Below are 14,847 nucleotides of genomic sequence, written 5' to 3'. Positions count from 1 at the left end.
TGAAAGCCGCCGTCACAGGAAGCAATGCGCTGAGCCTCCCGCCTCCAAGCAAGCAGGCCCGGCCGGGCTGCCTCCTCCTGGACCCGGCATCCGGGGCTCGCTCGCGGCGCCCGGGTTTCAAGCCCCACCTCCATTCGCCAGCCGTGGCCTGGGAGGCTCCCAGCCTCCTCCGGGCTCTGCTTCCTCATCCTGAAAATGAGGACGCGATTCTCGGAGACACACGTCGGGTGGGCACAGGGATCAACCAGGACCCCCCAGCGCAGGGGCTCAGCCCGCAGTCGGCACTCGCAGACAGATCCTGGGCCGGTCCCCGGGATTAACGTTCTGCTTTCGCTTTTCAGGGGATGATCACGTTAATTTTAGCCACTGACATGGCAAGACACGCAGAAATTATGGATTCTTTCAAAGAAACGATGGAGAATTTTGACTACAGCAACGAGGAGCACATGACCCTCGTAAGTAGCTTGTCTGAGCTCATTCGGGGCTGGTGTGGGGGTCCCGCCCTCCGGCCCAGGCTGGGAACCGAGGAACCCCGACCCTCGCTTGGCCCTGGAGCGAGGCGTGACTGACGTGGGCGCCCGGCCCCAGGCTGGCCTGGAAAGCCCCCCGTGTCCCGGTGAGAGGCGGCATGTCTGATGCTGCTTCTCGTTCTGACTTGAGGCGGTGAGTGGTGACGGCGGCCCTTCTTGTTCTGGTTTGCTGAGAGTAAAGCCCGTCCCCCCACGAAGGCACAGCCCCAGAAAGCCCTCTGCACACCAGCTTCCGGGCGGGCGGGTCAGGGATCCCAGGGCCCCTTCCCGGCTCACCCCTCCCCGGCGGGGGCCCGGTGTCCTGAGAAGGGGAGCTCCGGTGAGGACAGCCCACCCGCGTCTGCGCCGCGCCTGCCCTTTCAAGAGAAAAACACAGGGAAACGTCCTTCCCCGCCTTCAGGGAAGGGGTGGCGCTGAGCCTGGTCTGGGTGTGAGGCCTCCTTTCCGCATCACTGGCTGTCCCCTCCCGTCCCTAGAGGTGGACGAACAGGACAGCCCTCTGAGATCGGGCTGCCCTGACCACCCCGTCCCAAACCGGGATTCTAGCTAACACAGAGAATGTGTGGGGCAAGGACCTCACGTCTTCCATAAGTAACAGCAGGAGAAAGTGTCCCCGCGAGCCAGGGCCTCCCCAGGCTTCCCTTCATGGGGCCGGACACGGGGAGACGCGTGGTCATGTTGGAGGGACGGCCTGGCTCCTGAAAAGCCAGCGGCCTGTGGGAGGTGCTGTCCCCCACGGCAGGGCGAGGAGGAAAGGCTAGTAGGCCGTGCCCCTTCAGGGCCTCCGTGTTCCCTGTGACACGTGAGGAAAGGCCCTCGCGGGCGGGAGGCCAGAGGTCGAGCCTTCAGGACGATGAGCCTCACGGAGCGACCATCACTGCTTTACTGCCTCCCGCCGGCTGTTCATGTAAGGGGGAGCAGGGTGCCCTCTGCCCCCTCACAGAGCAAGGGCCTGTGGGCAGACCAGGGGCCCGTGCGTTGGCCAGGGAGCCCCCCAAGCACCCACTTCTTGGTGGACTTGGCGGTTGGCAGCGGAAGAGGGGAAGGCCCCAGAGTGGAAAGGGTCAGAATGGATTTAGGGCCTCCGCCAACACCCCCGGCAGCAGGCCTGGGTGCTGCGCCCCGTGTGGCTGGGGCCCGAGGTCCCGGCACGGCTCCCTCCAGGACACAGTGCCTGGGCGGTGTCCCCGGCCCCAGGCGAGCTCCCCTGAGGCCTGCCGAGCAGGGCCCTGTCACGGCCTGAGCTCCGGAGCCACCTCGAAGAGCCTGGGATGAACTCCTGGGCTCGGTAAGGAAGGGGGCTGATCAGGGACAGGGAAAAGGGCCACTGGTCACCCTGGGGTTCAGCTAGGGGCGGGGCCAGACGCTGAGCTGAGCGGAGAGGTGCACTGCCAGGTCAGGCTTCCCTCGGCCTCCCAGAGACCGGGTGCAAAGAGCTCAGGCCCACGCAGGGCCCACAAGCCCTTGCTGTGTGTCCAGGGGACTTCCTGCTGGGTCACCTTCAGACCCTGATCGGGGCCCACGCTCTGTCCTGGGATGTCGGTGACGCCTGGGGACCGTCACGTGCCAGGCCGCACCGAGCCAGCCTTCCGGCCAGTCCTGAAGGCGCTCACCTTCGGGCTTAGTGAACACACTGTGGACGCGACCGGTCATTCTAAAGGGCCCACGTCAGGCCCGAACCTCAGCAGGCCCGGAGGGCCAGTCTCCTGGGATGAAAGTCACCCCCCGGGAGGAAGTGGCAGCAGGCGGCCGAGCTGGGGGACACCATCTGGCGCCGGGGGGTGGCCAGGAAGGCTGGAAGGAGCAGGATATGGAAGGGGCGGCTGGGGGAGGAAAGGCTTCTCCGGAGAGTGGCTCAGGCAGAAAGGGCAGGGGCGCCGGGCAGAGAGCGCGGGTTCCCAGGGGAGACACGGGCCCGGGAGCAGAGGGCGGAAGCCCACACCGCCTTCTCCTGGGGGCGGCGAGTCCAGAGCCAGACAGCAGCAGCGAGACCCGCTCCATGCCGCACGCCTGATCCCAGATCTCTCCTCCAGCTGAAGATGATCCTGATCAAATGCTGTGACATCTCCAACGAGGTCCGTCCGATGGAAGTCGCGGAGCCCTGGGTGGACTGCTTGTTGGAGGAGTACTTCATGCAGGTAGGAGCGACCCCCACCCTCCGGACCTCCGGCCGCCCAGCTTGGCCCTTTCCAGGCTCCGTGTTAGAAGAGCGACGGGGGGTGCCCAGGGGGACGAGCGGAGCGGGTCCCAGACGGCTTCCCCAGCTTCCAGGAAGCCCTCACAGCAGGGCCACACCGAGATGACCGGGTCCACCCTGACACGGGGAAGACGGGGGCAGCCTGGGAAGGCGAGCGCTGGAACCGCCACCCCTGCCAGTAACTGAGCGGCTCGTGGGGCGGACAAGTCTGGCGAGTGGCCCTGAAAGAGAAGCGGCAGAGGCAGGAGGGGCCCCCAGGGGCAGGGGACACCAAGCAGGTCGGCAGTCTCTGCCAGCCCTGGGGAGGCCCTCGGAGAACCCAGCCAGCCCACATGGGCCGTGCCAGCCGGCCAGCAAGGTGGACCCCAGAAGGAGGCCGGGGGGCCTGCAGGCCGCCTCTGCCACGCAGCAGCTTGTGTCACGTCCCCGTCCCCGTCCCCATCTCCACGGCCGCCCCACATGCCCTCTGAACGGTCCGGTGGCCGCAGCAGATCCCGCCTCCCTCCCTGTCGCTAGTTTGGCCCCAGCAGAGCAGTCTGGTCGGGTGAGGCCCGGGAACGCGCCCCGAGCCCTGGGTCCCCAGAGTCCACGGTGTTTCTCTCTAACGCTGTGGCCGGCTCCCTGCACCCCACAGAGTGACCGCGAGAAGTCCGAGGGCCTTCCCGTGGCCCCTTTCATGGACCGGGACAAAGTGACCAAAGCCACGGCCCAAATTGGGTTCATCAAGTTTGTCCTGATCCCAATGTTCGAAATGGTGACCAAGGTGAGTGACTGTCCCCACATGCTGAGGACGCTGCATGGAGAGACACACGCGTGTGCACACACGTTTCCATGCACGCCCGTGTGCGATCTAAGGTGGGACCCGAGGCCCCTCCGCCAGCATCCCCAGAGCCCGCACCCTCTGGCCTCCCCAGCTCGTGCCCCCCGGAGCCACCGCCAGGCCCTCCGCCCCCAGGGCCCCTTTGCCTTCAGAAGACCCTCCTATCCGGCCCCACTCTGCCTGGCACACGGCTGTCCCCAGGTGGATTTCAGCAAGGAGACCGTCTCTGCCTTTCCCCTGCACCTTCCGTGGCTCCCCATGCCCCCGACCCAGGGAGAGCTGCCCCTCATCGCACAGTCCCCGCCCCCTCGTCGCACACAGTCCCCGCCCCCTCATCGCACAGTCCCCGCCCCCTCATCGCACAGTCCCTGCCCCCTCGTCGCACACAGTCCCCGCCCCCTCATCGCACAGTCCCCGCCCCCTCGTCGCACAGTCCCCGCCCCCTCGTCGCACAGTCCCCGCCCCCTCATCGCACACAGTCCCCGCCCTCCCCGCAAGCCTCTTGCAGGACAGTCCTCCCCTTTCTTCAAGCCTCCACCTCGGGGAGCGCCCGTTCGGTGGCCTCTGCCCCGTGGCCTCTGCCAGCCTTCCAGAACCACCTCAGTGCGTCCTCCCGTAAACCCCATTCACTGCACCTTCTCTGGGGACCTGCCTCCCCATACGTTCCTTCCCTGGACTTCTGGGCCTTTATCCCGGCCAGCGGGTGCAGGGGCGCGGGACTGCCACCCACACGGGCACTGCCCTCCCCCCGCAGCAGGACCGGGATGTGACCAGGGACGCACGGAAGCCATTCCAGGGCTGAGAGCTGCGTGTGCAGGGTTCCGCGGGGCAGGGATGGCAGGGCGGTCGAGGCCACGCCGCGGGAAGGGTCTGGCTCCTCTAGCCACGGGCTGTCGGGAGACTCGCGGCAAGGCTGGCATCTGGACAATGGACGTTCGGGGCCAGGCGGGCCGTGGGCAGGTCCGTGGAAGTGAGAGGACAGAAGCAGAGCGGGACCTGGAGGTGGGTGCGCGAGGGGGAGGCCTGCGGGTCTCCGGGAGCCACAGACCAGCCAGACTCAGAACCACGGTCACCGGAGACCCCGCGGCAGGTGGCAGCCGCTGTGTGGTCCCCACCCCCGGTGTCCCAGACGCTTTCTGCTGCCCTAAGAGCGACGGACTGTGACCCCGTGTCTCTCTCCCAGCTCTTCCCTGTGGCCGAGGAACTCATGCTCCAGCCCCTGTGGGAATCCAGAGATCGCTACGAGGAGCTGAAGCAGCTGGACGACGCGGCCAAGGAGGTAACACGTGCCGCGTGAGGAGGGTGGCGTTCCTCGCTCCTCGCTCCTCGTGGCGGGGGAAGAGCTCCTCCCCTCGCCCGGGCGCCGCGGTGGACCGGAGCTCATCTCCATTCCCCCAAAACCCAGACCCTGGAAAACCAGGAAATCTATACCCTTCATGAGACCAAACTCCCCTGACGCCCCGCGGCCCTTGGAGGGGTCACGGCACCCCAGTCATCGTGCTGTCACCGGAGGGGCCAGGATCTCTCTGCGTCCCGGGCCCCCTCAGAGCAGTGCCCTGGTCCCCTGTGTGTCCCCTGTCCTCCCCCTGCCCCAGGCTGACCTTGCTCAGGGACAGGACAGCAGGGCGAGTCTCTCCCTGCAGGACAGAAGCCACCACATGCATCCCGGAGCTCACACACCGCGGCTCAGGGTCAGGGCGCTGTGAGGTCCGGTGCTGGGTCCGGGAAGGTCAGCTCACATGCTCAGAGCCGGTGCAGAGGCGGCTGCACGGCCAGGGCCTCGGAGTGTGCCAGGGCTCGGGGACCCCTGCTTCCTGAGACCCACACGGAACCCCCCCCCACCGGATGTCCAGCCACCCGCGGTGTGCCTGCATTGGTCCACCGCTGCCCCTCTCCCCGGGGGCCCTGATGCAACCTGAGCAGTGTCCCTGCTGCCCCACACTTGCCCTGGTCCGGCCTTGGCCGCGCCACACATCCCACCACATTCGGTCTCTGCCGCTCCCTTCCATCAGAGCTCCTAGTCATGGTGCCCCCGGCCTTGCTGCTGGGAGCCCCTGTGCCCCGCTGAGCACCGGGTAACCTCCCAGGAACCCTGTGTCGCTCTCGTCCCCTAAACTGCTGTGTACAATGCGTCATCAGGAACTGCCTGCTGGCCGATGGGCAGTCCAGACCCGCAGCCGGTTTCCCTCGTCAGGTCCCACTACCAGAAGGTTGCGGAGAGGTCCTGAGACTCCAAAGCAAACAGTATAGACAGTGATGTCGGAGCAGGTGTTCTTGGCAAGGCCCCCGGCAGGATTGCTAAAGCACCTTGGCGTTCCTCTCCCTGCCCCAGAGCTCTCACTATAAAGGCCCCTCGGGCCCCAGGGTGCTTTCCTATCCCCAGAAAGGACAGGCCCACAAAGGAGAAAGGGCTGCGGCCTCCGTCATCACCCTGCCTGCCAGTCTTCGGGGTTCCGCAGCCGGGCGAGCTAGCAGATCAAGCTCCGCACCGTGGCCGAGTCGGCGAGGCCTCCCGCGGCGGGGGCGTGGGTGGCTGCCGACATCCGTCTCGGTGACACTTGTCAGCATTTCAGTCAGCGGGAAGCTCTTCAGCAGATAAGGGGGCACTCGTGGGCTCCCGGAACCTGATTGCCACCTGCTCTGTCCTGCTTACAGAAGACACAGGGCCTGACGTCCGGGGACACCGACGCACCCAGGGAGGGAAGCAGAGACGGGAGGAAGAGCAAAGAGAGGGCCATCCTGAATTGATATCTTGGTGCTTCCGGTAACTCAGACAGACACGGGCGGCAGCGGTGGTCTGTGGGGCGTGCAGGACAGGAGGGGAGGGCGGAAAACGCGAGTGGCTGACGGCACTGAGATAAGCGAGACTTTCACTCCTCGCCTGTAGTTCACAGACCGCGGCTCTGAAGGAAGGGGACACGCTTTGGCTCTCAGCACAGGATCGGTCAGGACACGCAGGCCACCTACAAGGGACAGCACGTGAAAGCTTCCCAGAAACGCGGTGTCGCTTACACGGCTACCAGCCCCTTCGGCCTGACGGTCACTGGAGAGTGTCTCGGCTACACAGAATGCCGGGCACAGGGCATGGGAGGCAGGGTCTGACTTTGTACCTAGGGGCAGGGACAGGCACGGGCCCCCGACAGGCCCCACTGAGCTTAGGACAAGCAGAGTGATCTGCACAAATGTCTCCACCTCTCTGAGCCTCCGAGCCTGACTCTCCCCTCCAGCGGGAATAATCTCATCACTATGGTTTTGTCCACTGAATGAGCAGAACGCAGGGACGCCTCCCAGGCTCGTAAACACGGGCATTTCATCGCCCGGGCACATCGTATTTTCCGGGGGTTCAGAAGAGGGATCAGAGTTGTTTTATTTGGCCTAAATGTGCTCGACGGCGTTTTCAGTCTCAACAGAAGCTTTTCGCTCTTCCTTTCCCAAGCAGGCGGAGCCTGAAGAAGGCGTTTCGGTCACGGGTGGCGGTTCCGGAGCAGGCCGGCCGAGCCTCGTGGGAGCTGACAGAGCAGGGGCAGCGGACTCTGAGGGCCTGACCCCACAAGACCGTGTTTTCTAAGAACTGTTTTGTTCACTGATACAAAAAAAAAAAAAAAAAAAAGGAAATTCAGATGCTGTACAGAATTTTTATTTTTAAACTGTCTTTTAAATAATATATTCTTATACGGAAACGGGTATTGTACTTTTTTTTTGGTAGTGCTCTGCATCCTGGGGCTCCTTCCGGCAGTCCCCGGAGCCCCCCGAGCCCCCAGCCCCACGCGGAGACGAGGAACTGTGCTTCCCCCACACGTGTATCCCAGACCCGCGCTCCCGTGTCACGTGTTGCCCCATCCCATGTAAATACGCGATTAAACCTCAGGCAGTGCCCAGAGCGTGTCCTGTTTGTGAGCAGCGAGGGCGCCGGCGGCTGTGTGCGGGGAGGCGAGGGGCCGAGGCGGCTGTGGGACCGGCTGTGAACACCCCACCAGGCTGATGCCCGCGTACGGGGAGGTGGGCACTGACCCCCTCAAACCGCAGACTGTGCTCAGCCCGTTCGAGGGTCTCAGGGGAGGAGAGCCGTCCCTTCGTCCTGCCTTTGTTTTGGGGACAAGCACCGGGGACATCCGGGGTGGCTTTGTGAGCCTAGAGGGAGACTCGACCCCCGCAGAACGGCAGGCTCGGAGGGGCGGCACCCCCTGAGCCCTCCCCAGAGCCCCGCGTGCGCTCAGAGCCTCGGTGCGTCCCGGGCCTCGCACGTGCCCTCTGCCCCCTCCCCGGACGGAGGAGGCTCCGCTCGGAGAAGTCTGGAAAGGCCCCGCATATTCTGAGCTCTGCGGGCATTACCTCCGGTGTAACTAGCGTCCGCCACACATGCACTCCCTCTCGGCAAACTCCGCACACTGCTCCCCGTCCCCGAGTTTCATTTCTGCTGTGACATTTTGTGACCTTTGGCGTCCCTTCTTGAATCCAGGGCAGTAGGAGCGGGGCCTCGGGCTCTCCCCTCACGGTCTTGTGTCTCATTTCCATCCCGCTAAAGCCAGTGCGGGGGAAGCTCCAGTGACCGTACACGACCCCAGCAGGCCAGGCACTCCCGCCGCACGCCGCCCCCTCGAGAGGTTTGTGACTCGCTCCCCCAGCGAGAGCCTCTCCGACCAACGCCCCCCACCCGCTGGGCCGTGCCCCAGGCCCACCTCGCTACGTTCCGCCCCTCGTGGAACGTCACCCAGTGATGGCTGAAGTCCGTGCTTCTGCTGCACACACACACAACCACGTGCACATGCGTGTGTGCACACGTGCAGACGTCCGTGCACGACACACACAATCACACACACACACATGCTCCAACGCACTTTGTCTGCATGACGGGGCTGAGGTTCTACTAGTCCTGGAATGCGGAGCTCAGCATCTCGGAGGCGCAGGTAAGGACAGCACCTCTGTGACAGTCCCCACCCCCGCTGGCGGCCGGTTTCCATCCGCAGAGACCACACGTCTGCTCCCTGCAAAGTGCTTCCTCCAACCTTCCTGCCTCCAGAACGTCTCTGTACTCGGGTCGTGTGCACCCAGTTAGCTGAGCCCGTGGGGACGCTGCCCCAGCCTGAGTCACCGGCCGTATGGGCACGCCCCCCCCTTCACTGCCGGTCAGCCTCTGTCATACGGGCCAGCCCTGGAGGCCATGGACGGGGCCACCCAGCTCAGCCTGCTCACCCAGAGCCCGAGCAGCCCTGCCCCAGGAGACCCTACACATGGGGCCAAGTCAGGGACGGCTTCGGGACTGGAGGCTGAGGGGTCAGATGCGGACAAGCGTCAAGTCAGCGTGAAGGACAAAAGGTCCAGAGCTGCGCTGCCCATCGAGAGAGACACACAATGCCCTGCGCTTTCCAGAACCTGACAGAGCCGGCCACGGCCACAGTCCTACGGAGCACGTCTCAGGGAGACACCCGCACCTTCCTGCAAACCGGCCACGCCTCCGTCCCCGTGTTCACCCAAGGAGTCAAGAACATGCTGTTCTCTGTTGTTTCTCTCCCCACCGATCTCTAGCAATTGAAGGAGTGATGCGTGTGTCCAGAACGGGACAGGACAGAGCGCACACGTCTCACACGTGCCGGCTGGGCGCTGGAGAGAGGCCGCCCTGGGACTGCAGCTCCAGTGCCCCACGCCCCGTGTCTCCCCCGAGCAGAGGCCGGCACGCCCTCCACGGCTTCAGCACTGACCTCAAGGGTAAGGAGCGACGGATGGAGAAACCTCTGTCATTCCCACCTGGGATGGGGACCCCAGGCCCGACGTCCCCACGATGCCCACCCCACACTGCCTGTCCTGTGTCCGACCACTGGCACCTTCTGCGTCTTCCCCTGCTCACACTATCCCAAACCAACGTGACCGTCTCGGCTTCTGGCATCTTTAACCCGGTCACGTCAGAAAACCAATTCTCAGGACGCCTGAATGAGCACAAAACACAGAAAACACTTAATCTCCAGCTAACTCGCTGCCGCTGCACGAGCCAAGGGCCACGGAGCAGCCCGGCCGGTGCCCCCGCAGGAGTGGCCCGACTCCGTCCTGTCTCCAGGCGCCGCCGCGGCCCCCAGCCTGGGAAGGGCTGACGACGGACAACGCGCCCGGCAGACGCGCTGGACAAGAGGCTTCGCTCCGGGGCGGGCTCTTCCAGCGTGGATCGCCTGGGAGAGTTTTTAAAGCTAAAATCACAAGAATGTACTGTAGTCTAGGGGGCAGAGAAAACTGTCGCTCTGGATTTGGGGGGTGCTGTTCGCAATCAGCAGCCAAGAGGAGCCGGGCGAGGATGTTAGGGACTCACACAGCGTCCCCTGGGTCCTCAGCTTTGCCGCCGGCCCTGTGTCCTGTGGGGTGAGGAACGCCAGGCCCCAGGCGAAGATCCGACGGGCCGGCATCCACGCCGGGGCCTCGCTGGGACAGGGGCCCCGCAGCCGGGACAAGCAGCGGGCTTGTGAAGCTGGGGTGCGCGGGGAGGGCTGCCAGAGAGAGCGGCGAGACGGGGGGCAGGGCGGGGCCTGGGCCGCCAGCCTTCTGGAACGCGTCTGCGCGCAACAGTTACACAGAGACGCCACAGGCCGGAGAGGGGGACTCCCCGTGTCATCAGGGAAAGAGGGAGGCGGGGTCCGAGGGGTCACTGAGGCGGTCACTTACGAGAACAAGGGGGGTGCCCACCTGCGGTCACCACCGAGCGGGCTTGACCAGGGGTGACCGGGCCCTGCTGTGCACTGGCCTTCCGTGGCCCGGACACACAGGAGGAGCCTGGCTCCTGGTGACGTCCCAGAGACCCAGAAGCTGGGTCGGGGTGACTCGAGCTGTTGATAAAGGCAGACACCCTACGCGAGTGATCTCTAGGACTCCACGCACCGCAGGTACAGCGCTGGTGACGTAAGTTCCAGGACCTCGGGCGGCGGCCAGAGTGGGTGGGTCGGAGTGTGGGTCGCTAACCTGAAGAATCACTTAAGAAATCACACTGCAAAGTGCATGTTTCTGTGTGCACGTGGGCACTCACGGGGGGCGGGGGCATGCTGGGCTCCGTTTGCAGACCCGATGCTCAAGGGTCATTCGGGCTGCGTCCCGGGACAAGGGACAGGTGTGGAGGAGAGGGACGCAGCGGCGAGACGGGGCTCGGACAGACCCTGCGGCACCCAGTGATTAGCCCCGCGGGTGAGAACTCCGGACTGACCGCTGCTGTTCTCCTTAGAAGTTATTTTGTAGAAAACTCAGAGCGCATGGACGTGCCGACTGGACCTCACAGAAGGACGCGCCAAGCACCCGGGCCAGTGGGCCGATGTGCGTGTTCTCAGTGCTGGGCTCGGTGAGGCCCAGAGACGCCGGTGAAAGACCGATGTGTGCCCGCTTGCCGCCGGCGGGATGTGTGCCGCGCGCCGATCACGGCCGCCCGGCGCAGAAGGAACCACACGGAACTGTCCTGTGTCTGGCCCGCCCGCCCCCTCGGACAGGCGCATCCACCCTGAGTGGAAACCCGGGGAGGCCGCTCCTTCCCTCCGGTGCTGCCATCCAGGGCCGCCTGGTCCGCGAAGAGTCTGGCAAGCCTGGCCTCTGACGCTTCTGGGCTTCTCTCGCGGCCGCCTGCGAGCACGCCCCGCCTTCGGCATGAGTGTCCCACGGCGGCCACCCGCACAAGCGATGGGCAGTCCGTCACGGCTCAGGAGGGAGAAGGCCCCAAACGGCGGTGTGGGCCGGGCTGCGCGCTGGGTTTTTCCTCCCCTTCCTGACTCCGGAGGCCACCCGCGGCCCTTGGCCGTCCTGGGCTTGTGGCCGCATTGCCCCATCTCTGCCTCTGTGGTCACGTGGTCTCCCCACATAGGTCTCTGTGCCCAAATGTCCTCCTCCTGTGGGGACCCCAGTCCCAGGGTCCTGGCCCAGCCCACCTCCGGGCGACCTCGTCCTTGTGTTATTATACTGCAAAGACCCTATTTCCAAATAAGTTCACATTCACAGCTGCAGTGGTCATGATCCCTGTGGGGGACACAGTCCGCCCCGCACTGTCCCAGTCAGCCTTCCCGTCTCTGTCTGCCTCTCCCGTCACTCGGTTCCCACCATCGCCCCCAAGAGCTGCCCCTCCCCCCACGGCCACTGCTGTCACGTGCCCCCCAGCCAGGGCAGGGTCGCGGCTCAGCTCTCTGGGGAGGTTTTCTCTCGTCCGTCTTCCTCAAACAAGCCAGGATCCGAGGGAGGCACAGGGCAGAGGCTGTGAGGCGGGGGCGGGCGGCCGACTTGGGCCGGCAGGGTCTCTCTGGGAGGGCCGGAGGGACTCCGGGGCCAGCCGGCAGAAAGGGAAGGTTGGCAGGAAGACAGAGCGTGGCCATCTGCTCGGGCAAACGCCGACCTGCAGTTGGCTGCCTTCCGGCACCCGGCTGGGAACGGGGAGCGTCTCAGCTCCTGCCACGTAACAAAACCACCCCGAAACTTAGCGACCTGAAGCAATGTCACCTATTACTTCTCACATGTTTGCAGGTGGACTGGGCAGGACTCTTGGTCTGGCCCTGCTCGGCTGGAGCTGGTTTGTCTACACAGCGTTGGCCACGTGTCTGGAGTTGCTTGATGTCCGCCGTGTGCGTGTCTGGCACCACGGCAGGCTAACGTGGCTCCTGCGCGTGGTGGTGACGTGGTCCCAGAGGCACGAGAGTGGGAGCCCCAGTGCTCAGACACATGTCACACCTCGGCATCCACGCAGCTGCCACACTACGTGCCACGGGCCACAGCGAATCACTTGGTCAAGCCCAGGCCCAAGGGGGGCAGGGAAGGACCCCACTTCATGACAGAGGGACACGCACATGGCCATCTGTTGGGGTGAGGAGGCCCACAGTCTAAACACAGCACGGGCAGCCTTGTCCCAGGGGCCTCTGGCTGCCTGTTTTAACCCCTCCTCCTCTCCTGCGTGACCTCAGGACTAAAGGCACGTGCAACCCCATGGGCAGCAGCCGAACCGTTTCTCTGACATCCCGTTGCTGTGATCCCTCCACTCCCACGGAAGGGGCTCAGCTCCAATGTTCTCGAAAGCTTCCGTGTGGTCCTCAAGGGCTGCCCAGACATGCCTTGTGGGCTGTCTCCAGCTTTCCCGCCGGCTCTGGGCAACGTCTGTCCCACCACGGGAGGTCGGGACAGCAACCTGCGGAGACACGCCGAGCAGGCAGAAGGCACTTTCCTCATCTCCGGTGCTGTCGCCACGTCTACGCGTGGTTACGCACAGTACCGAGCCCGCAGACGTACCTAACGTGGCCCAATCTTTAACCACTGTTTTAACCACTGCCCCTGCGGCGACGGTGTACCACCACGGGATTCTCCACGTGAGGCCACGGCTGCATTCTGAGCCTAAGAGCTCACGGGAAGTGTCATGTTTGGTCTTTCCAGCAGTGGGACAGCGGGGCCCCTCCGCCTTCCAAGACGTTCGGGGGAGGTTGGAGTTTTTGGGCAGCTCTGATGAAGGTGGGGACCACCATGGCCAAAGCAGTTGATGTGTGTTTCAAGGGCATTTCGTGTCACTGAAAAGTGTTCATTACGTAACGCCGGAGGGGGCGCCTGGGTGGCACCGCCACTTAAGTGTCCATCCTTGGTTTCGGCTTAGGTCAAGGTCTCAAGGTCGGGCTCTGTGCTCAGCGGGGAGCCTGCTTCTCCCTCTCCCTCTGTCCCTCCCACGTGGGCTCTCTCTGTCTCTCTCGAATAAACCGATCTTAAAAACAAAGAGAAAAAAGGTCATGCTACATTGGGTGAAGTGGATGCAGAACGGCTTGTAGAGTCTGTTTAGGCAGAAGATGTAACCGAGAGCAATATTCTGTTTTCCCGGGGAGCCTCGCCAAAGGCGCGGGGGTCAGAGGTCAGACTAGGTCCCAGACAAGAGGCTGCAAATCCCGCGCTCAGCCCCCGTGATGGGCGCCAGCACCGAGCGAGGACGGTAAGACTCACGTCTCCGGTTGGGCGGTAACGAGATTTTTTCTTTATGTTTATTGTCCGAGAGACCCCCGCCCCCAGAAAGGTAAAGGCAGGCCTACCCTGAGGCCGATCGCCGCCCCGGCTGGGCCCTGGGCCCTCTGAAATCCTGATGCTTCTCTCTGGGACTGGAGATGCCTGCAAATCAGACGTGAGCGGAGGCTGCGGCTCCCGCACATCAGACCGGCGGCTCTGGGAGAAGTCCGCAAGGTCCCTGCGGAAAAGCGGGCCGTATTACTGTTTTTAAGATATTTATTCAAGAGAGAGCGCGCACGCACAAGCGGGGGAGGGGCAGAGCTTGAGGGAGAAGCAGGATCCCTGCTCAGCAGGGACCCCCCCACCGCCGCCCTGCGACATCATGACCTGAGCCAAAAGCAAACGCTTAACCCACTGAGCCACCCACGTGCCCCGCCACCCCCACCCCCCCGCCGTATTATCTTGATCCGCTGTGACGGGCCACTGTCCGCCATGTCCCTAAGTAGATGCTCAACTTGTCTTCGGGAAAATACATGGGCTCTGGTCCGGAAGGACGGACGAGAGGGGAGGATGTCAGGGCTGCTGCAGAATGGGGGGGGGGGCTTTTCTCCTGGTCGTAAAGGGTCATTTCCAGGGCAAAAGGAGGCAGTACCGTCAGCAGTGGAGAAGCCACAGTGGGGACAAGGGAACAGGACAGAGGCTCGCAGCCACAAAGCTGGCTCCGCTGGGCCCACGCCATGTGGGGCCTCCTGCCACCCCCCACCACAGCCCGACGCGCGGGGGGCTGGTGGGGTCACACAGCCCCTTGGGGGAGGTGGGCAGTGAGCCAACCCGTGAGGTCTCTGCACCGTCGCAGATCAGCGGTGTCGGCCCAGTCAGTGAGTCACCACGCCCACCGGCTGTGTCCCCAAGGAGGGTAACGGAGGACCTCGGTGCCACTCACCACTTCTACCCGGCACTGCGTCCTGGGGAGCCAGAGCCCCCCACTCCAGGTGACACGCCGGTCTGTCCTCCCTGCGTTGTTTCTCGCTGTGACTCTGGGCACGAGCCTGGAGCCCCTTGGAGCATCCGTGGCAGCGGGCCAAGCCCCTAGCATCCCCTCCAGCGCGATCCTCTGTGGTTCTCGTAAATTCCCCAAAGGACAGTCCATGCTGACTTGGGCACAAGAGACCCTCCTTGGCAAGGCTGGGGGTTCAGGGACCAACACCTCCACAGACTGCATCCCACAGACCCAGGGCACCGTCGCAGCTCACAGACTGTCCCCACCGTCCCCGAATCCTGGGAAACACCATGGAAGTCCAGAAGTGAACTGTATTCTCTGCAGTGTCCCCACTTCACTCCTGTCCCCACAGTCCGGCCCGACTCCTGCTTGAACC

At 64.2% G+C, this 14,847-nt stretch overlaps 1 protein-coding gene across 4 annotated transcripts in view; it reads left to right on the top strand.

The window, feature by feature from the left end:
• The window catches only part of PDE9A (phosphodiesterase 9A), an 81,611-nt gene extending 74,384 nt beyond the window's left edge, over positions 1-7,227 (top strand). For 2 of the 4 annotated variants that reach the window (XM_082720735.1, XM_082720738.1), the window contains 6 exons: positions 342-455; positions 2,564-2,668; positions 3,362-3,490; positions 4,731-4,826; positions 6,203-6,311; positions 6,984-7,227. In XM_082720735.1, the coding sequence (XP_082576861.1) occupies positions 342-455; positions 2,564-2,668; positions 3,362-3,490; positions 4,731-4,826; positions 6,203-6,295 (537 nt within the window). In that variant the 3' untranslated portion in view covers positions 6,296-6,311; positions 6,984-7,227. Of the gene's footprint in view, positions 1-341; positions 456-2,563; positions 2,669-3,361; positions 3,491-4,730; positions 4,827-6,202; positions 6,312-6,434 lie in introns of all 4 variants that reach the window. The other 2 variants (XM_082720736.1, XM_082720737.1) reach the window with 2 other exon arrangements.
• Positions 7,228-14,847: the final 7,620 nt, after the last annotated feature.

The sequence above is a fragment of the Mustela nivalis genome, assembly GCF_964662115.1.
Source record: "Mustela nivalis genome assembly, chromosome: 1".
Classification (NCBI taxonomy): Eukaryota; Metazoa; Chordata; class Mammalia; order Carnivora; family Mustelidae; genus Mustela; species Mustela nivalis.
The sequence above is the reverse complement of the archived record's forward strand: the minus strand, read 5'-3'. Positions and strand labels throughout refer to the sequence as shown.